This window comes from Topomyia yanbarensis, chromosome 3, assembly GCF_030247195.1.
Source record: "Topomyia yanbarensis strain Yona2022 chromosome 3, ASM3024719v1, whole genome shotgun sequence".
Classification (NCBI taxonomy): domain Eukaryota; kingdom Metazoa; phylum Arthropoda; class Insecta; order Diptera; family Culicidae; genus Topomyia; species Topomyia yanbarensis.
In genome coordinates, this window is record NC_080672.1 from 106,469,941 (window position 1) to 106,494,151 (window position 24,211).

At 39.1% G+C, this 24,211-nt stretch overlaps 1 protein-coding gene across 3 annotated transcripts; it reads left to right on the top strand.

Moving 5' to 3' along the window:
- Positions 1-5,667: 5,667 nt before the first annotated feature.
- On the top strand, positions 5,668-22,672 carry LOC131690305 (limbic system-associated membrane protein). 3 transcript variants are annotated; one of them, XM_058975971.1, is made up of 7 exons: positions 5,669-6,302; positions 14,886-15,089; positions 15,680-15,889; positions 21,299-21,417; positions 21,484-21,628; positions 21,687-22,328; positions 22,408-22,672. In XM_058975971.1, exons 2-7 carry the CDS (start codon positions 14,894-14,896, stop codon positions 22,638-22,640), a joined length of 1,545 nt encoding a protein of 514 aa, XP_058831954.1. In that variant the 5' UTR covers positions 5,669-6,302; positions 14,886-14,893; the 3' UTR covers positions 22,641-22,672. The 3 variants fall into 3 exon arrangements, with proteins under 3 accessions (XP_058831956.1, XP_058831954.1, XP_058831955.1); XM_058975972.1 differs by having other exon boundaries at positions 6,295-6,426; XM_058975973.1 differs by lacking the exon at positions 15,680-15,889 and having other exon boundaries at positions 5,668-6,302.
- The last annotated feature ends 1,539 nt before the right edge of the window (positions 22,673-24,211 follow it).

A 24,211-nucleotide genomic window follows, 5' to 3' on the forward strand; every position in this document is an offset into this window, starting at 1 on the left:
CGATCTTAAAACCATGGCTGTAGCACTATAACTTAGTCGATTATTTTAGACGAAGCAAAAGGTTTTTCCGCCAGAAACAACAACAATGGGACAGTTCGAAGCAACACACAAACGATGTTCATGGTTTCAGCGTAGTTGTAGGCTGTCAGACCAACGGAAATGCCCAATCAAAAATGTCAGGATCATTAGGAACAGGCTTAAAATCTTACGGGCAATCTTTCGTCTTCTCATGTTAATGAGGGACAGGTTTGTCTTTGCCTTGAGATATGTTGGCAGACTTGAGCGATTCGTGGCAACTCTACCTAAGCTCGACTCCTGCCAGCAGAAGACAAAAGATTAGTCCGTAAGATTTAAGGCCTGTTCCTAATGACTCTGCCTCTTCTAGTTTTTCGATCTGTATATCGCACATCCTTGCTCTCACTTGAGTATTATGGCTATGAATTGAGTATTATGGCTATGAACTTTCCCTATTTAGTAGTCTCTAGTTAATTTAATATAGTTAAAAGTTTTAAAACGAAAAATGTGACTACATACTAGTCGAAATAAAAATCGTAAAAAATAGAGTTAGGGCAGAAAAACCAGAACAAATCGAACGATTTTCTCGAGTTCCTAGAGCACCAGGACAGTCAGTTCAGAACCAGAACATGTCATGGGAATCCGAGATGCATCGTCACACTTTTTCTTCGGGAAATTTATATTGAATTTGGTTCTGCTTTTGTCACCCTACACATTGTAATATAGCAGGCTTCCAAAAGAGTTGTAATTGTATTCATGGCTCATCTAACTCACAGCTGACGAACGGATACTTCAACTGTTTGCCTTATATTAACAATACATCGACGCTTTTTTGGCTGATGAAGCGTCATGCTGGTCCTTAGGGTTTCGATGGAAACAAATAGAACGAATGAATAAATCGACAGTAATGTGCATCAATATGCACTGCAGACATAACGTGAACAGAAGGGTTTTAGGAAGTTAGTCTACTTGAAATGTACACATAGATCACGTGACAAAGGAAACACTATCCATTTCAAATAAACCAGAGCGTCGCGGTTATGATAGAATGAGAATCTCTATAGCGGACCTTACGCGATCAGAAATATTGACAATAAATTTAATATACTGATGATGTAAAGGCATATTGAAAACATTTATCCTGCGAAATTCAAATTAAATTGACGTATTTTTATTGACAATATTCTTGTCTCGTGTAGGGTTCGCTTATGACAAAACCCGTCTCCAGTAAAATAGCACAAGCACAATGTGGCAATTTTGCAGAAACATCATTCGACATCGAGCGCAGAAGATATTAAGCGTTTAATGATTTAATTGATGCTTCTTGATAATATTTTCTAAGTTTCTGTGTGTTTTATTTTTCCCTTTTTATCCTGCAGAATTCTAAGAAATGCGCCAAGCTGGAATTTCTGGTCTCGGGTCAGGTCCAGGTTTTGAAAGAAGCACCAACGATGATATCGTTTGTCAGCAAAGCGACGTCTATAAATTCTAATTGCACTTCAGCACGTACCGTCTTGATTGTAATTTTGAAAATCCCACAAAGTTTGAACACGAAACCAAAATTACGCAACGAAATTCCCCCTATCGCCTTATAATTGGGTTTTACTCTATTCATCGTGGTGCATTGTTTATATCGATTCGAATGCTAAGTAAATGCATTACGTCCGAAAATTGCATGTGAACGGTTTGCATTTCCCATCGCAAAGTTTTATCCTCTTACAGCATTGCAATTCCCATACAGTGGGGTAATAAAATAATGGCAAAGACGCCTTTCAACGACGGATGACGGAGGTCTTAATAAATCTAATTAAAAATGTATAATTTCATTTGATCGTGTATCGCTGCCGTTCAGATCACCGCTCTCTTCGGTCTAATTGATCAATTTATTAATTTACGAAACGATCGAATCGCCGTCGAGTTCTGTGGGAACCTGTTGTGGCATACTGGCTAAACTATCGGAGGGTTTAAGCGAACGAATGCGCGCAACGAATTTGTTCCGAAAGTGTCGATATTTTGCGTGGGTCTGCATTCGGTTACACACATTTTGACCCAAACTGCATTGGACGACAAAAAACGTGCCGAGCGACAAAAAACCCTCATGATCTATATTACCGAATGTATATGTAGTGATGAAAATAAGCGGGTAGCACTTGTTAGGTTATTGTTATTTATGAGCTCATTAGTTAAAACTCTTCAGTCCATAAAAAGCATAAAATCGTCCAAAAAACGGCCGTTGGTTGTTAGGTTGTGCCAATTAGTGGTATGCACTGATGTTCAGAGTAACTATCTCTATGAATGCATGTGTTTGAATTTTCCTTTTGTCGCCATCGCGTATTGATATCCAAGAAAACAACATCCGTCAGAGTACAAAAAGTCACATAAATTATTCAACAATCGGCCGAAAATAACTCATGGCATATTATCACCATATATACGAATGAATAAGTTGAAATTGAATCTCTGGGGATAGCTGGACGCGTTCGCGGAGTGTTGATGGTAAATCCGAGATTAGTACAGGCGGGAAACGGTGCTTTGTGTGACAAATTGAATTATACGAACCAATTGTAATTCAATTAAAGCATGAGGCATACTCACATTTTCAGGGTAACCCCAGGCGGCGCGGTTGTCAAAATATAACTATTTATTCGAACGTTGTGAAATTCTCAACGTGCAAATCATCGACATTGAGAGGGATTAGGATGTCGCCCAGATTGATCTACATAACGTCTCCAAAACCCGACATGACTACCTTTTTATGCTGCCAATTTCCCCGTTCGTACAATTTGTTCTGCTCCTAATGCATATGTCAAAATATAGCTGGATAAAACCACAAACTAATAGACATAATTTTTGAAAACAATTCGTCGCCGGCTGTAACGGTCATTTTTCATATTATTTTAGTTGGACCGTTGCCGCATATGCGATGATAGCGCCACTGACATAAGCGCAAGTATTTTGGGACTGTAAACTGTGTATAAAATCTAGAGCAGTGATAAAATAATCCGAACGATGCTTTGTGAAGAAATTTTTTCATGGTGTTATGTCTGAGATAATAGGGGAGACTGAGGAGACTTGATCCCCTTTTTTATTTTTCAGTCCAACTCCGTGGAATGATAAAAAACTATGTATTTTTTTGTAGTTTTATATTGTTTCTATAGGGATGACTAATAATCATAAAAAAATTACATGGAAATATTATACTGGACATGAGCTATGAGCATTTCTGGAAAATTCTTAGATTAGTGGAGACTCGATCCCTAATTTGGGGACACTTGATTCCTTTATGAAAACGTGCTTAAAAGAGCATGTAGGGTAATAAGCCTATTTTTGCCCTGTTTCTACTATCATCCTACCCATCTGAAGCCTGGTTAGAGCAGCGTCTGCCATCTTTGCTCAACGCATTGACTCAAATGGTATTGCGATAATGGAGGTACTCGATTAGAGATTTTGCTGCGCTCAAACAGAAGATTTTCACCATTCTCAAGACAATTTTGTTATTATATTGGCTCTTAATAAGAGGCGAATGACCTTAACGTTAAAACCTCTATAATCGAAATAAAAAAATGGACCCTAATAAAAAATCAAAGACGCTGAAATAATAAAATTATTGTAACAATAATTTGGTACCCTTCTTAATAGGGCAAAAACGGATACATTACCCCATTCAATTTTATAAATGGATTGTAGTATTGATTAAATTGTTATGATTAGATTTTGTTATTTTTGTTACTACATATTACGCATCTCTCACCTGATTTTTTTACGAATTCCCCAAATCTCCGTGCAATTATTTGAAAGCTGTCTTTATTATGGTTGAGGAACGTCAAATGTGGGATGAATGGTTGCTACGTATACTGTAGTAAACAATTACAGTTATGTTTCTTTACGATGAAGCGTTCATTTTTGACATTTTTTATGACAACAATGACTTTAATTGTTCTGGTGTGAATTTGGTTATTTTCAGTGGTGTGTATGAAGCATGGCGAAGGGGATCAAATCTCCACAAAATTGAAGGGATCAAGTGAACCCATAGCATCTATTTCATCAAACTTTAGCAAAAATATAGTTGAACAAAAGAATCAGCTCACTCATAACGTATTCATATAATTGACATTCTCCTGTAATTCTGTATGCAAAAGTAGAGTATGTAGTGGGTGATTTTATCAATTTTATAAAAGTTTGAAAATTTGAAAAATAAATCTTCTTCAGTTCTTCTGAGACTTTTTTTTAAATCGGTAAAAATTCGGTTACACAAAAGTCCAATTTCTTTTTTCTGTGTTAATGAAATTTATGTTTAGATAAAACTACGCAACTTTATAGTATATTCGATTAATGTATTCTGATCCGCCTTTGAGTTACAATGATGGGATCAAGTCTCCTCAGTCTCCCCTACTATAGCCCAAAGGAATCTTGAAATTTCCGAAAACTAGGATTCAAGCAAATCCACCAAAACAATCTCTCTATTAAATTGTTGAACGAAAGTGAATTGTATTCTCAATAACCGTAGAAAATTCGAACGGAAATCGAGTTCGTTTGAACAACATTCGTTGTTCTACCATGCGGTAGACTTGGGTGCAACGCCCAACTCCTACTTAGCAGAAGGCAAAGGATTCTTCATAACTGATTCGTTCAAGAATACCTATCCATCTTTCAATTTCATTGCTTTCGTTTCTATTAGTCATAAATTTACCGAAAATAGCCAACAAAATCGATACAGTATAACATTGCGACAATTAAAACATAGTAACAAAAATAGAAGACTGATGAAATCGTGTCTTCACTATATTATGGAATCTTCACCTTCCTACATAAGTCGAGATAGATTCATAGTTGCTGTACGTTTATATTGCAGATTGATATTGTGCTACTCTAATCAGTTACCCAAAAAATACGACGAATGGCATCAAAGACCGAAACAAAACAAAAATGTATTGCAGTCACAATAAAACGAGGAGAAAAAGAATTTAAATTTAGCAGGGCACAAAAGTGGATGCGTGTAAAACATCCAAAATGTTCAAATCGACTGGAAATTGGCATAAATATTAGGACTTCAATTTTGTGGGTAGTTGTGTACTCTGCCGGCCTGATCAGCGGTAACAAGTTCAACTCTTTTCAGCCAGGTCTTACGTTCCGTCAATTTTATCCTACGTAAAGCTATGATGAGTGTTGTACTAAGATGTCATTGTATTCAATTTACAGATGTGGAAGAAATATTAGAATTTCATCGTTTGAAATCTGAAAAGGTATCCGGATATCCTGTTGGACATGGAATCACACATCTTGTTTGAGAGTAAACTCAGGTAATTTGACTGTATAATTGAACGCATTAAAAGTTGCATATTCTCGTTATCCCAACTGCTCCATATTTTAAATTCTTATATAAAAACGCAGTCACACACACTTGACAAATGGATAATAATCACGTCTCATGAAGCACGAATCCGCGAGAATTCTAACAATCCCATTCTCACATTACCGAGCTATTCTGATACTTTTGCGATCGTTCCAAAATCCAGTCTAACCATCAGTACCATCAACAGAGCTGATGATGGTCATCAGCCTTCACCCCGTGCCTAACCATTGTATGGCGCCCTTCAGCCAGCTAGCCACTCGCTTCAATGCCGTAATGCGCGCCGGTTGACGAAGATGAATGAAAGCTCCGGGCCGGCGGTCAGTATCCATTTGGCGACCACGCTGTCAACACACGCTGATCCGGCTCTTCTCTCTTACTAAAAAAGAATTGCAGCAACTATCCGGCAGGATCGTACAAAGTGCTCAGTGGAAACATAGACCCGTGTGATTTATGCCAACCAACCAACGGTCGAAGGGCATTGGGAAGCGGGTGCCATCATCGAAATATTTGATGTATTTTTTTTGTAACCGATCTCCGTACGTGTCTTTTTACCAAACTGAAACATAAAGGCACAAAAGAACAGTTCGACCAAAAGAGAACTGATCCAATTTGGAAAGCCATACAGGAATTAAGCGGTTGCGTGATTTTTGTGAAGTGAACCCCTATAGTTTAGTCGCATAGGAAGTGAGAGAGCTACCAGGAACGACGTGTTAAATTGGGATAATTGTGTGTGAAATTGTTATGGTTATCGATAATCGAGTCTATGATCCAAGTACAACGTAATATGGTGAATAGTGTGACGCAGAAGAAAAATATTGTGGATTTAAAAGTTAAGTTAGTGTATAAACGCATTAGAACTCATGAGATGCTGTAAACATATGTATCACAGTCAACTCAAGACTAACCGGAAATATTTTGATATACTCTTAAAAAAGTAAGTTGCTTTTAATTATTCTTTTTTCATGAAGTTTGAAGCTGTTAAAGGAGTATCTGACAACTTTATTATGTATGTGAATATTAAAAAAGAATCCAGATTTTTTTGTTGAACAAAACCTTGTGTAAGTAATCGATATTTTGGCTTGGATTTTATTCTGAATTTAGTGTAGTTGCAAGATAATGATTTGCGCCAGATTTTTATTACTATTTTTAAATGCCCTTATAAAGACACATCTTAGGCCATAAACAGTTGAATATTGTTGAAAATTGGTTGTTTCACTTATAAAATTTGTCTTGAAAATCCGATTTTGATTTGAAATACGACTGATTTGACTCTTTTTTAAAGAAAACCTAGTCTTACAACTGCACTGAGAAGCAAAAATATGCAGAGTATGCATATTTTCTATCTCCGTATTTTTTATTCTGCTGTGATTTTTATGCATTTTCTAGTATATACTTCGGATATGCGTTCAATGAGTGGATAGACTGAAAAAGCTCAATGCATGAAATTGACAGCTTTAGAAACGAGAGTCAGATACAAAAATACTACGACAGAATCCGCCAGGTAGCTTCTATTTAAAAAACAAAATTAAGGAATTGTGTACAGGACACTACCACGATGCAATTAACCCTCTGCGGCTAATTTTTTTTGTTTTGCTTAAAAAAGCTATTGTAAATTGTTCTTGTTATGAAAAAAAACTGAAAAATATATTGCCAGCTCACGAAAGCTACGGATTTTTCATTAAACCCTCAAAAATGTACAACACTGCCATTTGACGAACCGAGATTTAATTGATAATAACTTTTATTTACACATCACAAGAGAATTTCACAGCTACAGAGGAGTACTAGAAGTTAGCAACATAAAAATATTTTTTTCATTTTCTCCCAAAATTTAAAAAAGCATGAACATTTTTTAGCTTTAGCCTTTAGTCTTTTAGCCTTTTAGCACTGCCTTCCACAAAATAGTTTTTTTCTCATTTCCATGATACATGAGAACTAAACAATCCTAAACTAAATAAAGAAGTAATAGTGGAATATTTTTTTAATGATATAAACTCTTTTCAATGGAATTCTTGATTAATAAAAAATACACTTAGTTGCTAAATTAGACAATATCCTCTCACAAAGTGAGTTTTATTGGATTCTGAAATGATTATGACTTTCATTGGTTTAGTTTTCGATAAAAATACACTAAAAATCAGTTTGGAAAGTTTTTTTCAAATAACTGTTTTTCCTTGAAAATGCCCAACTTGAATTTTTGACGATAGGTAGGGAACATAATTACCTATCTTGGAATAAAATTTCATGCAAATCAAAGATGTTTTTTGTAAATCGACTTTAAATTTTCAAAATCGATTTTTTTTGTGTAGATCTCGATGAAGAATTTTTTCAATACTTTTATTTAAAAAATTGACTAATTTAGTAAAAATCACTTCTATAACACTTTTTTGTAGGATTTGTCATTTTTAGACTATAGCCAAAGTTCTCATGTACAGAAAGTTTCATTAAAATCCGAGAGGGTGCTGCCAACATTTGTTCGAGTTGGCGCGAAATTCGCCAGAAACTTTATTGCTTCAGCAATAATGTGCAACTGCAATTGTTCTAAAAACCTCTAGAACAAAGTATTTGCAAGAAATTAATACATAAAAAGATATTAATAGAAAACCAGTTTTACAAAAGCCACCCTACCTTAAATATTGCGCATATTTGCTGTAACACACGTAGATTTCAATCTATCGGCAAGAATTTTCGAAAAACTGACAGCGATAAAAATACAGTGTAAACAATAGATTTAAAAACTGCTTCTACCCTAATGTTCAAGACAAAATATCCAATGGGTTATTTTCTTCAGTGTTTTTTTTCCGTGATGCAATATGATGTGGGACACCTTGCGTTTTTCTCGAAACCGCGTTTTTTAAATTGGCAAACACGATAACTCAAAAACTTGATTTTTTATGAGGATGCACAATATGTGTAGCCTGTCGATGAACCACAGAAAACTGAATAAAAAAAATTTCTCCCATTATTTGGAAGAAAAGTGAGCGAATTTTACTGTAAAATATGAAATTTTTCGGTTTTCTTGAAACCATTTTCCGAAACTTGATTTTTTCTATTTTGTTTGGTTCATCGAGTAACTACAAGTCTAAGCTTTACAAATCTTATTGAATTTCCTATGTAAGACAATTTCATCAAGAGTTATCGTGTTCGCCGCGGCGCTCCTTGACGTGGAAATGGTTGGACGTCTACTTTGGGAACGCTCGTATGTGTGGCTCTGCGTGACTGATTTGTTTTTCGTGCACAATGAATGTATAAGTAAATCTTAACATTGCACAAAAGATTTATTGTTGCCTTGTCTTCAAAATCGTAACACAAAATAACTTTCGATTTGAGCACTTTACACCAGACCCCCCCCCCCCTTCTTAACCTTCTTTAGGTGTTAACTGTTAGTAACAAATGAGGTGTCGCTTACACCTTAACCCGGATTTATAGCTCATTTTTAAGAGTTTCAATTTTCAGTTCCTTCAAATATTACCGTTTTTGACCTAGTTGGCTAGCGGGAATCAGTGCTGAATGGGGTCATGTTTAGCATACATAGATATATGCGCAACCATCTTCATAAATCTCAGGCTTATTGACAGAATACTAATAATGAACACAAACGAAACAAAAATGAGAATGTATATATCGAATTTGTACATGATACGACCGCTCTTGGATGTTCCAAGTTACGACTCCGATGCCGATTCCGGCAGTATAATAGTATTTCTTATGATATAGAACAAGCAACATGACCACACAATGAAACTGATCCCAAAAATGTGTAATATGCTTAAAAGCTTAAAAAATCCCTCTAAAATTTATACTTTGACTGAACTAATGACCCTGAATTCCGAATCCGATCCGAAACATCCGTATAACCCTATAACTAGAACTTCTGTTTTTTCGAAAATATTTGTTGCATTGGCATAAATTATTAGTTATGACTAGAAAATGGACCACATAATGACTGTCCGGAAGATCTGGAACCTACGTGCAGCTGGAGAATTAATCAACATTGTCCTCTGAGATATTTTCAAGGTATATCATTCGAATGAATTCGTATTTATGACTGGAACAGGGACCCATTGACCTTTCGGATGATCAGGTATAGAACTGGCCAGTTCACAAATATGAATTCTTTGCAATAATGATTATGAAGAAAAAACTTTCGAGAACATTTCCAGAGCCATCTTCCGAAAGGTTACTCCGGATCTTCCGAAAGGTCCCATGTACGAATTTATGCGAATGATATTTCCAAAAATATTTTTGAATAAATCTCAGAGCTCGATGAGCCATTATGAAGCCAAAACAAACATGTGTAGGTCATAAATACGAACTCATCCAAATGAGAATTCAAAAAACACTAAAACTACCTGGTTCTACGACCAGTTTTATTAAGTGATCAGTTCGGCGAATGTTCCGGATTTTTTATGACCAACATGGTCGATTTTTCACGTGGAACTACGAATTTATGCCAATGCAACGTGAACAACTGTTTTCGAAAAAACTTTAGAATTCTAGATTCATGAATTAGCCAGTTTTACGGATGTTCTGGATCTGCCAGATGATTTTCACGTAGAATCCAGGGTTAGTATTTGAATCAGAGCATCAATACCATTTCAGATGGGATTTTATATAAGCTTTCAAGAATGTTACAAAACTTTGGGATCAGTTTCATTCATTGACCATATAGTCGCTCGCTCGTTCAGTATTATGAGAAAACTGTTGTACCGCAGGAATCGGCATCAGAATCGTAATGCGAACCATCTAAAATTGGTCGTAGCGCATACAAAACTGATACGTACATTCTCATTTTTCTTTCGTTTGTGTTTATTATTAGTATTCTGTCAATAAACCTGTGATTTATGTTGGAGGTTGTATGCCAAACACGGCCCCATTAGGCACCGATTTCCACTAGCCAATCAGTTCAAAAACTGCAATATTTCCCAGAAAATGAAAATTGAAACTCTAACTAACAATTTGAGTACAAGTACAAAGATTTGGCTGAAAATGTGTCCTAAAACTGAGTTCGAAATCCGGGTCGATATGACCCGCTAACACCTTATTCGTAATTTTTTTTGTACAGCCCTCCAGGAACGTCCGAAAATTTTGGGCTCTATTAAAAGAGGAAAATCAGGAAATTCTAAACTTCTAGGTACAAAACATAAAAAGTTATCGCATTTTGAAAGTTCATTTTGGGTCATATTGACCCCAGCACTTAAAGAAGGTTAAAACCGTAATTCCGGAACTGTAAGTCGGATCAACTAAAAATCAATAGCAGCTTATGGGAGCGTTTTACTGCTTATTTGAAACTAATTTAACTAAGAGTCAAATAGGATATGACACTTAGCCGAACGGGCCGGGATTAGCTTGCCGATTTTCAGAGTGATTGCATAACCTCTCTATATGAGAAAGGCAAAAAATGGCGGAATTATAAACCATCTCGCACACTCGATTTCGCCCGTAATTGGTACCTGAAACAAAAAGCGAAATACTTCCTTATTCAGAAGGCTTTTCTGCTCAGGATAGATATAACAATAGATACAGTTTATACTTCTTCGACTACTACTTACGAAGATCAATTATCGCCTCTGACCTTTATGTTGTGATATGCATGTTTCGTGCTAGACTGTCCAATATAACCGTTCTCAGGGGTTAGAGAGCCGTATGACTAAACATTCAGCGATTGTCGGGTGGAAAAAAGCACTTTGAATTGCTGCTAAACGAACACACAAACAGAATGAGGATTGGGGATGATGTACAAGCTGTTCATCCACCCATGCTTGACGAAGTGTGTAAGTCTTTCCGAAAGCTGTAGAAACGGTAAGGCAGTTGAGAAGGATGGAATCCCGGCTGAACTTGTAAAAATCGTGAGTGACCGGCTGTACGAAACGAAACAATCCGCTGCGTGATCAGATTGATTTTGGTGGAAGAACAAATGCCTTCGGATTCCTTGGATGGCCTCTTATGCTCCATCTTTAAGAAGGGTCACCAACTCGAGTGTAATAACTATCGAGGCATAACAATCCTCTATGCAATCTATAAAGTACTGCGGAATACTTTACCGGCGAATTCCAAAGCGGGTTTCGAGAAGGACGATCATGCTGGATTAAATGTTTACCTTCTAGATATATTCCGGGAATACAACTTGCGGACTCATCACTTCTTTGGCGACGTAACATGTTTCAACAAAAAAAACTAAAAGCAATGACCTTTATAAATAGTTCCCAGACCCTAAAAAGATCAGAGAAACTTAGTTTGACGACGAACAAGCATTGTCCAATGTGCACCCCTCGGATAGAAATCTACAATAGCTTTTATCCTAATAACAATCATAAAACAATAGATATTATGGTTATTACTGTACAACATTGTTCGACGTAGAATTCACGCAGTAGATTTACAAGAAAACTTCCTGTAACAAGTAATTTTACTGTCCAGCGAAAAACTTATACAGTAAATTCACATTAAATGTTTATGAGCAAAAATGTATGGAAAAAGCCGACTTTTTAATGTGAAGACCTTCCCTTTTCTTACTCTAAAAGTCGATTTTACATTGAAATTTACTGTAGAAACGTTGATGTTTATTATTTTTGTATTGTAACGAACCTTTAAACTTTACTGTAAATTATTGTAAAATTACTGTACTGTCACAGTAAAAATTATGGTGTTGTTACTGTACATTTGTATTCGGGCTATATTCGTGATAGTTCATATTAAGGTTCTTTGGGGGCCTTAGATTGACGGCGATCAAGAATTGTTCAATGTACACCTAGATTCGCAATAGCTCTATGATAGAACAAATGTTCAAAAATATGGTCGAACTATTTAATTTAATCAAAAAACCCTATGGTTGAATAGTATTTTGATTGATTTCGTATAGCTTTCAAATGGTTTACAATATCATCTTGATGTCAAAGAGAAAGTTACAGGAAATATTATGGACCTTTTGAAAATATTATTGTTGATGGAAAAACGCAAATAACTTCTGAAAAGGTCGTAATAAAACAAAAGAATTATGTTGTTAAAACAAAATTTGAAATATCTCGAGAACTACCACATTTCAGAAACTTTTTGTTATGGGCATTTTGATTTAAAATAGCGTTTAAAATCATATTCAAAAAGAAAATTGTATTTTTGATTAATAGTAAAAATTATAAAAATATGTCAAAAGTTGTTGCTAGGAAAAAAATATTGAAAGCTTCTCCATGATCTAAATAAACTGAAAAAGTTTCTTTTACGTAAGACATTAGATTTTCGACATTTTATAATTGGGCAACGCGAATAACTTTTAAAAAGAGCATAATCACACGAATTAACTGTTTTTGTTGGAACAAAATTCCAAATATTTTGAAAACTATCGCATCTTGGAAGATTTTTGTTAAATACATTTTGATTTAAAATGAGAGTTAGAATTGTATTCTGTAATAAACTTCCAGTTTTGTATGTCAATTAGCATGAAATTTAACAACATGTGTAAAGTTATTGCTAGAAAAACTTTTTTACCGATAAGTTCTCCATCATACAATCATATTCAAAATGTTTCTCTTCTCTTGAGGTTTTTATTGACAAAATATAAAAAATTAGAAAAAATGGGTTCTTTTACAATTTAAATTTTTAACACAAAATTTCGTTTATGTGAAAAACGACACAAATTTTTTTTCAGTGTATATTTTTTTTTGCACATGAATATTCATTCTCTCAAACTCGTCCTCAAAAAGTTTTGCTGTATAAAACACAGTAATCGAACAAAAAAAAAATAAAATTAATTCACGTAGAAATGTTCACGCTCTTTTAAAAAATTGCTCTTGAGTTAAAATAATTTTACTGATTGTGAAAAATGTTTAGTCTTCCATGCCGATGAAATGTGTAAAGTTTCATAGGAATCCAAGATGGTCGATCAGAATTTTAATTATTTTCGGACGGATCTTCGTGGAATTCCTCAGTTCAAATTGATTTTTTTTTGAAATATGTTGCAAACTGAAGAACTTAAGGATAGATCAGTTTAGTTTCATAATACAGCAGTTCTTCATTTACGAAAAAACTGCCGTATATAATTCTTTTCAGATACCAAAAAGCAAAAAAGATTTTCAATTTTCTTAACTTTATTCACAGATAACAGACGTTTAGGCTAGTACAAAATTTAAACCTATAAACTTTCAAATCGATATACTACTGCCATCCACTCAACTGTTTGAAAGCGGTCTCATGTCGTGGATTGCAGCGCTACTTACAAACGTTTAATAAACTCATTCCCAGTCAAAAAGTTGCTGGCTAACGGGGGGCTATTTGCCAACTCGCATGCGCTAATTGCCCTTCAATTTGCCAGCAAATTGCTGGCAATTAGGGGGCTATTTCAAATGCAACATGTGGGCGACTCGCCGCCGTGATTTTTTTGCCGCTTTACCCGCCCTGAATCGCCCCCAAATTGCCCATGGAACGCGCCATTTAATCGCCCTTAATTGGCTAATATGAAAATCACAAATAATACTTATTTTCGGATTCATTATCTACTCACATTAACGTATCAGTACAGGTTATCACCGCCAAACTACAGGAAAAATCAATGGTGAAATTGGTATTGCACATCAAAACTTACCTCAATCTGACTTTCATTAAGACTTTAGGTCAGAGACCTTGTTCCACTATACTTACGCACGATTCCACAATTTCCCACATTCGTTGGCTAAATGAAGTGCACTAGACAAACAAAATACAATCGAGAACACGACAATTGTTTAAAAAACAATTTTAAGCTTAAGCCAGACATGAACCGCCATGTTTGAAAAACACAAAAAACAACCAAGTCCATTTCAGCCGCCAGAAAATTTGACTAAATGTTGAAATTGCCTTTAAATCGCATTCGCAAATTGCATTTGTTCCTATGGGCAATTAGCACAGGCGAGTTGAGTGAAACGTCAGACTGTTTAAATCGCCTGACCATGTTCGTCCGCATTTTTTTTTGACCGGGTTTTCGTTGCGCGCTTTGTTCGAAATGGCAGTTGTGGGTACTTAAATACGTTTTATTATGAGCCTAAACGTCTGTTCTCTGTGGTTTATCTCGTATATGAACCTAGAAATTTCGGAGAAAATCGGCAGGTTATATGAAACTTCCGTAATTTTTTTTAATGAAATTGCATTTTGGGATGGAATGCGGACTTTAAGTTGCAGCATTTATTCAAATGGCAGCAGACTTAAAGTGTATTCCTATACATATTAGGTTTCTGTCCTTGTAGTTGATCGTACAAATTCTGTGTCAGGCCGTAAACACATTATTATTTGTATCCTTTGCTGATCTCCAGAACGATTTCATCCACATTGACGTCATCCTACTCTGTATTTCTAGGCTTACTGTTGAAGTGCATATTATTCGCAGTTTGCACCCTATGAAATGAAACCCGATCAGTGCAGACCTTGACGATTAGTTGTTTGAATTAACGGAATGTGCGAAAAATCATCATCCATCATCAGTATCACACATTATTAAATTTCAACACCATATGATAGTTAATACGTTTCTTCTGTCTTCGGTTTTCAGCGAACATCATGATTGGCACGATGATCTCAGCTAATAGCAGAAATACATTTGCATTTCTCACTTATTACTTCTTGGTTCCTACAATCTCAGCGATGCTCCAATTTTCCTTGGCGCATGGTCAACATCAACAGCAATTTAGAAGTGTGCCCACAACGGTCAAGACGTATGAGAACGAAACAGTTCTACTACCATGCTATCACAACTGTAAGTCGGTTAAATTTATTGACATATGACAAAACCGAATATGTACCTACCTACAAATTAAGACGCACTCTCCTCACATGCGGTTAATATGAAATGACATATTCCATTGCTCGCTTCCATCGTGGTTAGATCAAAGTGCACTATGGACGTACCAAAAATCGTACAAGTGTCAAATATCCCATGGTGCATCACATTCAACATAACCGAATCAAGTGCTCTCATCAAATTTGATGACTTGATTTGGCTTTGGCTCTGGTGTTTTGGTTCCAAAATATGTCAGTGTGTGTGCTCCAGGCGTTATTAAATAATACGCTTGTTGAAATTCTTTTCTAAACGCACGAATGAAAAAGCACTTTCCTTAACTCAATTATCCTCCACCGGCTGCCACAGTCACTCTTCGTGTTGTGTACTTAACTTACACGCAACCATCCAACGCTCGGTTGGAACCAATTCAATGCCACAATAAGACCATACTAAACATTTGACAATAGCCGACTGATTTAGATTTATGCCAATAACTTACTGCCTCCGGCTTTGCCCATTTGTCTACCACAAATCACATAAACAATTTTGTTCATTCCATTCTCAAGCTCCCTACAGATACGTACGATGGTCTCGCGATGATCTGTTGCTGGCCGATTCGAGGTATCCGGATTTGACGCCACCACCAAGAGTACAGTTGTGGAAAAATGGCAGCCTCGAGGTCAATCAGGTACAGATGGACGATACCGGAGACTACACGTGTGAAATTACGACCGAGGGCGGTAAGGCCATCCAGCAGCATGCGATCGAGGTGCAGTGTAAGTTATGATTAATAGATACAGAATAAGATTAGTCAATGTCCGCGGAGTTTTATAATATTTACGAGCACCATTCGTCAAATCGTCAACGTCAAGAGAGCTTCAATAGAGGTAGAATATGGTGTCGTTGTTGCTATACATTAGATAATTGTTGATCATCACGACAATCTAATATTCAATAACCGTATCCGTGTCCGCCTGGATTTCCTGAACTTTTTTCGCTTCCAGTAGATCCAGAATCCGGAGCAGTAGGGATTCGATCGGATTCAGATGCACATCGCGAACTGTTCGTTGGTTTTGTATGAATAAGTTTGAGTTTTTTACTCTCTTCCGGAATAATTAACAAAGAAACCGAGCTCGCTCCATATTCTGTCAGTTTAATGCCAAAATAATAACCTAATAAATACGAAAACTTTTCTAAGATGAAAGAAAATGAATGTGCGACCAACGAAATCATTCGTAATATACACAAACACTTATTAAAAGAAACGAAACATTACGTTTCATGCACGAAAAATAGCTTCGTTATCAACGATTACATTCGTGCAATGTACACCAAATATGTAAAATTTACTAACAGCGGCCATTTCTGCAGTTCATGAAATGAACAAAACCTGCTGTTTACAATGCACGAAAATGCTTTGTTGCAGAAAAAGGCGAATGAATTCGTGCATTGCACGATCATTTTCATAATATTTACGAATTCATATTTTCAGTGTAAAGTTAAATTTTGGGTGTACTCGTGTTGTTCTAGATGTTACCTACTGCAAGAAAACTTCAATTAGCTGAACAACTTGAAAGATACTTAAGTCAACACGATTTATTACCATACAATACCATAGACTCGATTATAAAAATCATCTCACATCTCTCTGTGTATGCGGCTACCTCTATAGATTCCTTCCGGAGTGTCCATTGCTCCACGTACACTCAATGCTCAAGTCACACTATTTACGAACGAATATGAAATCGCCACATGGCACTACTGTACAGTGGTGTGGGGCCACATGATCGTTCCCCGACAGCGGAATTTCTCTCGTTATCGTATGTTTGTTTCGTGAGCCAATTTTTGTCACTATATAGTCGGATAGTCCATGTTGGCGAATCTACCCTACTGTGATTTCCCCGGCGGTAGATTTCTCCCGATGTTCGTTTCCGTGAGCCATTTAGCTCCCGCTACGTTTTGGTCTACTTGATCTAGTCCCCGGCGGTGGACCTAGCCTACACATCGGGCCAGCCAGTAGGTGCTGAGGTCCATCCAGCGATTCCGGGTGGAGCATAGCTTCCGATTCACTGGCGCTCCAACGACTCACTGCTAGCTATTCGACGTGGTCTACTCGGCCCAATCCCCGGCGGTGGAGCTGGCCTACTCACGAGCTACCGGTAGGGTTACAATGTCAGTCCGATGATTCCGGTGAAGCCTGACGTCAGGTCCGCGGCCTAGTATAGACCGACGAAGAGTTCCCCGGCGGCGGAATTTCTCTCGAATCCCGATTTGTGGTTTCACCGCCTTCTAGCCAATTGCGCTACGTTGTTGCTCCCTTCGCTACTTCCTCTGCAGCTCAGAGAGTATACTCGTAACCACTCTGTTGACAGCGTCCCAAGTATGCTCGTCGTGGCACATCTCTTCGACGATATTGTTAACAGTCACATCAAGCATAGCCCCACGAACTTCTTCGAACCTAGGGCATTCGAAGACCACGTGTTGCGGTGTCTCCTGCACAGTCGCATACTCCGGGCAAAGGGGTGACAAAGCATGTCCAAACCGATGCAAGTACTTCCAGAAGCATCCGTGCCCGGACAAAAACTGCGTCAAATGGAAGTTCGCCTCTCCATGCTTCCTATGCACCCAAGCCGACACATTTGGGATGAGTCGGTGGGTCCATCTGCCTTTCTCCGCGATGTCTCACTTCTGCTGCCATTTGGCTAACGAGTCCGCTCGGACCAGTCTCCTAGCGTTACGTGCATTTCTCCGCTGGTAGCATTCCCGTGTCTCACCGTTAGTCGTCCGCGAAACCCACGATTTTCACTTTCCTAGGCAGCAGCAGCGTTAAGACCCCATCGTACATCCCATTCCAAAGAGTTGGACCAAGAATGGAGCCCTGAGGAACGCCCGCTGTGACTCGCATTGACTTCTGCCCTTCGTTCATCTCGTACAGCAGCACTCTGCTCTGCAAGTAGCTCTTCAGGATCGGCATGGATAGTCGGGATCCCTCATTCTATGCAGCGCTGAAGCGATGGCTTCCCAGCTGGCACTGTTGAACGCGTTCTTTACATCTATCGTGACCACAGCGCATTATCGATATCCTCGATCTGACTTCTTAGCACTCTTGAGCACTGTCCGAATTGCATCCACTGTCGATACTCCTTTACGGAAACCGAACTGCATCATGGACAATCCGCACTCACCTTCCATGAATTTCGTCAACCTGTTAAGAATGATCCTTTCTAGGAGTTTTCCGAGTGTATCCAGCAGGCATATGTGCCTGTACGAGGCCGGATCGATATGTGGCTTCCCTGAGTTTGGCAGCAACATCAGCTTCCGGACCTTCCACATTTCGGGGAAGTTACCTTCATTTAGGCACTTCTGCAGCACTATCCCGAACATGCCCGGATATGCTAGGATCGCAGCTTTCAGTACCACGTTTGGTATTCCATCCGGACCAGGGACTTTCTTTGATTTTAGGCGCTTCGATGCTTCTGCTAGCTTGTTGTTAGTCACTTGCCGATCCGTGTTTGTTCCTTCTTCTTCGCCGTATGGTGTTGGTGGTAATACAGTTGGATCGTGCTTCGGGAAAAGACCCTCGACGATTATCTTCAGCTTGCTCGGACACATTTTGGTTGGCGTCATCGGGCCCTTCATTTTGGCCATCTCGACTCCGTATGCGTCACCCCAGGGATTGGCGTCTACTTCTCGGCCTTGTGGCAATCTGACTTGCAAAGTTTGATATTCCGTTTTAAAGCGGCCCTAGCTTCCCGAAACGCTGCCTTACGCTCTTCTCTATCTGGTTCCGACATTGCTCTTTGAGCCCGCCTTCTGGCTATGAAACAAGCAGCGCGTAGCGTACTAAGCGTCTCGTTCCATCAGTAAGCTGGACGCCGTTTGTTGCGTGGTTCCAGCTTTCGCGGCATTGTGGCGTCACAAGCCGCCACAATCCTTCTTGTTAGGTCAGCCGCATCCACGTTCTCAGTCCCGCCGTTCGACCGAAGTGTCTCAACAAAGAGGCTTTCGTCTTCCACTTTCGTTCGCCGGTCATCCTTCTCCGTACTGACCGATACGGTAGCGAATCGCCTGGTGGTCACTATGCGTATACGTTTCGCATACTCTCCAATCCATTTTCGCCATTAATGAGGGACTACAGAATGTGACGTCGATGATAGCCTCCCTCCCATCTCTCCGAAATGTGCTAACAGAGCCTTCATTGCACAATCGTACGTCTAACTTCGCTAGAGCTTCCTGCAGGATACACCCTCTTGTGTTGGTTAGTGTACTGCCCCATTCCATAGCCCAGGCGTTTGAAGTCACTACCAATGACTACCGGCTTCCGACCGATCAACTGCTCAGTTAACTGCTCCAGCATTAGGATAAACTGCTCTACTGTCCACCTTGGAGGAGCGTTGCAGCCACACACGAAGACGCCGTTGATTTTGGCTATCACGAAATCCTCATATGAGCGTTCTACCACTTCTTGGATGGGGAATCTGTCCGCAACTTGTATCACAGCGGCTCCTGATCTATCCGCCACCCAGTTACCGTTATCAGAGGTGACTTGATAAGGCTCTGCAATCAAGGCGATATCACACATAGTTTCTATCGCAGACCGCCACAACAGTTGCTGTGCGGTGTCACAGTGATTCAGATTTATCTGGGTTATCTCCATTGCCGTTGGCCTGCAATCGCTTTCTTGTAAGGTCACCCGTCTGATGGTCGTTCCCGTCCTCTTGGGTGCAAAGCAAGCACTTTGACCTCGGCGTGCAGTCTCTCGCATTTCCAGCACATCCCGAATCTATCCCCTGCCAAATGTCCAAAGCCCAAACACTTGAAATATTTCTCCGCTTGTTTATTCACTCAAGGGGCGGCTCTCAATGGGCATCTTGGCCATCCAACCGTAACTTTGACTACCTCCAACGCCTTATCGACAGCGGTTACCGGTGAACGAGCCATCGCTGTCTGAGTTCCTCCGTATTTCTTTTTTAGCCGGATCGTCATGTGCACCTCCCCCAGGTTACACTGCTGCTTCAGTGCACCTTTCAGCTCGTCTTCCGTCATGATTTCATCAAGGTCTAATCACCATATCCGGGTTTAAGGCTTTAACTTCTGCCTTTTTACCCATTGATTTGGTGATAGTCTCCTGCAAGGTCGAGCTGCTAGTCGTGGAATCCTTCTTCAACTCGAAGAGCATCTCGCCTTTTCGGGGTGCGATAGATTCTCACCATGTTTTCCGCCAAATCCTTCAGCTCCGGGTCCTCATTGACCTTCTCGAGTAGCACTGTATACGTCGTCGCGTCATTGGCTTTGACGAGTACGGTTTCTCCCTTTGGCACCTTTTGACGAGCCGGAGGTTTTCTTTCTCTCTTATGCTTCACTATTCGCTCTTCCTTCTGCTTTTGCTGTTTCCAGTGTTTCTCCTTCCGGCCTACGACGGCACTCCAACTTTCTCCCTGTTGCGTGACGTCCTTTCCATCTGCAACAACAACGTCTTCGAGTGTCTGCCTCTTGGACCCGCCTAGTCTTCCTTCTTCTGGCGAGGTTCTTATCCTCTTTGGTATCGTGGAAACTGGCGTGTTTTCCACTTCAATCTGATTCGGGCAGGCTAGGAAGATAGTAGCCAATGCTCGCTCAGCTACATCAGCCCTCGCCGTTTCCGTGTCATACACGTTGACGGCAGCCTTTCTGGATCCTTAATGTCCTTATGGACATTGTCTCACGTCCACAAACTTGTGGAGTTCCTCCACCAAGCATCACAACTTTTGGTTTCTGTGGGGGGTAACTCATCCCGCTCTGCTCTGGCCCCCTCTCTGAATAACTTTAGCTGCTGCTGGTGGTGGTGACATCACCAAATCACCTCTGGCAAACGAATTTGCGGCGCCTGCTCCGTATGCGAGAGTATCAATGTGTTTCTCCATTTTATTGCGTGTATGTATATATGTTTGTATCAAATGAACTCACTCATTTTTCTCAGAGATGGCTAAGCCGATTTTTATATTCAAATGAAAGGGGGAGGGGGTCGCTATTGAATTTTTTTTTTGGATTGGAGTTCTGATTCCAAAGTTACGGGTTGAAGAGTGCGGTCACACATCAAATTCCCCAATAAATTGGTACCAGTATAATGGCCAAATGATTCAGTAGTATTAAGACAGATCTTGTTCTTTATAATTAAACTAAATATGCAAATCTTTTCTTTACAGATCCTCCAACGATATCCATGTACCCATCGGACAAGATCGAGGTAAAAGTTGGTCATATATTGGAAATTATCTGCGACACGACTGGAGTACCACAGCCATATATTACGTGGAATTTCAAGGTAAAATCCAACATTAGGAGTCCAGCAGAACTAAAAATATGATTTCCACATTCCATAATCTATTAGAATGACAACACCAGTGCCACCTTTGAAAATAGCCGAAAAATAAGCGTCCTGATAGAAGATAAAGATTTCGCTGGTCCCATTGAATGTCTCGCTACGAATGGCGTTGGTGAACCAGCCAGCGCAGTTCTGGATGTTTTTGTTGACTGTAAGTTCATATTGGCGTAATTCATGGTGTAATCATAACATCCATTTCCATTTCACAGTTGTTCCGGAAATCATTGTTAAAACAACGCCCGTCCACACAAAAAACGGCCAAAGCGCACAACTGGAATGTGTCGTCACATCTGCCCCTACCGCTTCCGTCCACTGGTTCCACAATGGGCTACCACTACCGTCAGATCGTCGTTTCTCCAAGCAGGACAACATCGTCGCAACGCCGCAATATCACACCGTATATCGGCACGTGCTGCACATTCGCAACATTCGAGACGCCGATCTCGGTCAGTACGAGTGTAAAGCGGAAAACAAGATAGGGATAAAAGGTACCCACATTGAACTGACGGGACGTCCAATGCCAGCATCCTTTAAACCGTCCGCCGAGATGTCCTCTCCAACTACGCACAACTTGATCTGGCAAGTGGAAAGCTTTTCGACGATCATCGAATACAAACTGAAATTTCGAATGATACCATCGGGGAACATCACACCCAACAGGCGCTATCCAAATCTGGCCTGGAGTGAGTTGATCATACCTTCAGATGGTTCTGCCGGTCCTCTGCACAGTACCGGCTATACGTTGCAGGGACTACAGGCGACCAGTGTGTATGAGGTTACGGTTTCAGCCAGAAATAGGTATGGCTGGAGCGATTCTAGCAACATACTAAGATTTGCAACAGGTGGTGAGAGTGAGTATGGGTAAACCCGGAGTGAATCATGTTTGTTTTTTTTTTCATTCTCTTTTTTCTTTTATTTTGATTATTCCAGTTGAATTGGAAGATCCGGGATATCAAACGACGGAGACAATCGACTACTCTGATGAGAGTGAAGACCCCAACATAACGGATAACGTTATTACCAGAGACTTTTATGATTATAGTAGTTTTCAAACTAGTGAATCGAGAACGATTGGAGCTGGTGCGGGATTGCGGTGTGAAGCGGTGCTTGTCCTAGTGACTCTGATCATAGTGTACTACATCAGTAACGTGGTTAAGAAATAAAAGTGCCACTGTACATTTTGATGTTTTTCCAATTCATCCATTTTTATCTCATATTCGAAACACCTCTAGACGGTAGCTTGACGGCCCTGTTCCGGGATAATCCATAATCACCCATAACGATGACAGATTTCATCGGGTTTCGTTCGGCCTACCAATGTCGGTTAGTTGAAAAAAAATCACAAGAATCGCTTCTGAGTTGTATCCCAAGAAAACTATATAACTAGTCCAAGTAAAAATTAAATGATTTACTGAAATAGCAGCTTTAAAAACACTATCAAAATAATTCAACTGAAAATTAATTGATTGCAATAGATCACAAACAAGTTTGTTAGTTCTTATCGATTGTCTAAAAAGAGGTTATACTGTATCGATTTTGTTGGTTATTTTCGGCAAATTTGAGACTAAGAGAAACGAAAGCAATAAAATTGAAAGAAGGATGTATTCTAGAGCGAATCAGTTATAAACTTAGAACGGAAAACTAGGACTAGGCAGGCTCATATGGACATGATCGAAAGGAAATGTGAAGAATTCTTTGCCTTCTGCTAAGTAGGAGTTGGGCGTTGCACCCAAGTCTTATTATTTGGTTTAAGAGAAGAAGCTCTTGGCTTATGCGGAAACACAATCAATTGTGTTTTTGCCGCATTAGTGGAAATTTTCCATTTTTTCAGGCAATCATTGAAAATATTCAAGCTTCGTTGCAGTCGACTGCAGATAATACAAAGACTCCTACCAGTGGCTGAGATGCTATTGTCGCGCTTATAATAAAATCTCACATTGCGGGCGTCTGAAAGGCGCATCAAATATAGCCGCAGTTGCTCCGCAAGCAGATTTCAGTGGAGCTTTATTTTTCTGCCAGCTGTGTGCTTTTCGAAAGCTTCAAGGAAAAAGCTGCCTATACATTTATATAGGCGGCTGTCACGCGCCTATCTCAATAGAGCTTTCATATAATCGCATATCGAGCGATTATCCTGCAAGGCACAATAGTATCATCGCAGAAAAGTGACTTTTTACAGCCTGTAGCTAGATTTGGAAGATCGGAGGTAAAAATATTGTATAGGATTGGTGCGACGCTTGATCCTTGAGGGACGCCTGCTTTAACGGGTAGCTTATTAGATTTACAATTCTGATAAGAAACCTGTAGGGTACGGTTAGTAAGATAATTTTTAATTATCTTTATTATGTAAACATTTTGGCAATTAATCCTTTGTGCCAAACACTTTCGAAAGCTTTTTCGATGTCTAGAAGAGCAACTCCAGTGGAATTTCCCACTGAGATATTTGCCTTTATCATGTTAGTTACTCTCACAAGTTGATGAGTAGTTGAATGTCCAATACGAAATCCAAACTGCTCAGGAAGAAAAATAGAATTCTCATTGATATGTGACATCATTCTAGTTAGGATGATTTTTTCAAATAATTTACAAATAGAAGAGAGTAAACTAATTGGTCGATAGCTAGATGCTTCTGCTAGATTTTTATCTGGCTTCAAAATAGGAATAACCTTGGCATTTTTCTATCTTTCAGGGAAGTATGCTAATTCAAAACATTTGTTGAATATTTTGACCAAGTATC

What these genes read in the sequence shown, in the direction of transcription:
- LOC131690305 (XM_058975971.1), top strand. Translation starts at nt 14,894, where the DNA reads ATGATTGGCACGATGATCTCAGCTAATAGCAGAAATACATTTGCATTT. An exon ending in ACTACCATGCTATCACAACT is followed by an intron (nt 15,090 to 15,679) that starts GTAAGTCGGTTA and finishes TCCATTCTCAAG; the next exon opens with CTCCCTACAGATACGTACGA. An exon ending in ATATTACGTGGAATTTCAAG is followed by an intron (nt 21,418 to 21,483) that starts GTAAAATCCAAC and finishes ATAATCTATTAG; the next exon opens with AATGACAACACCAGTGCCAC.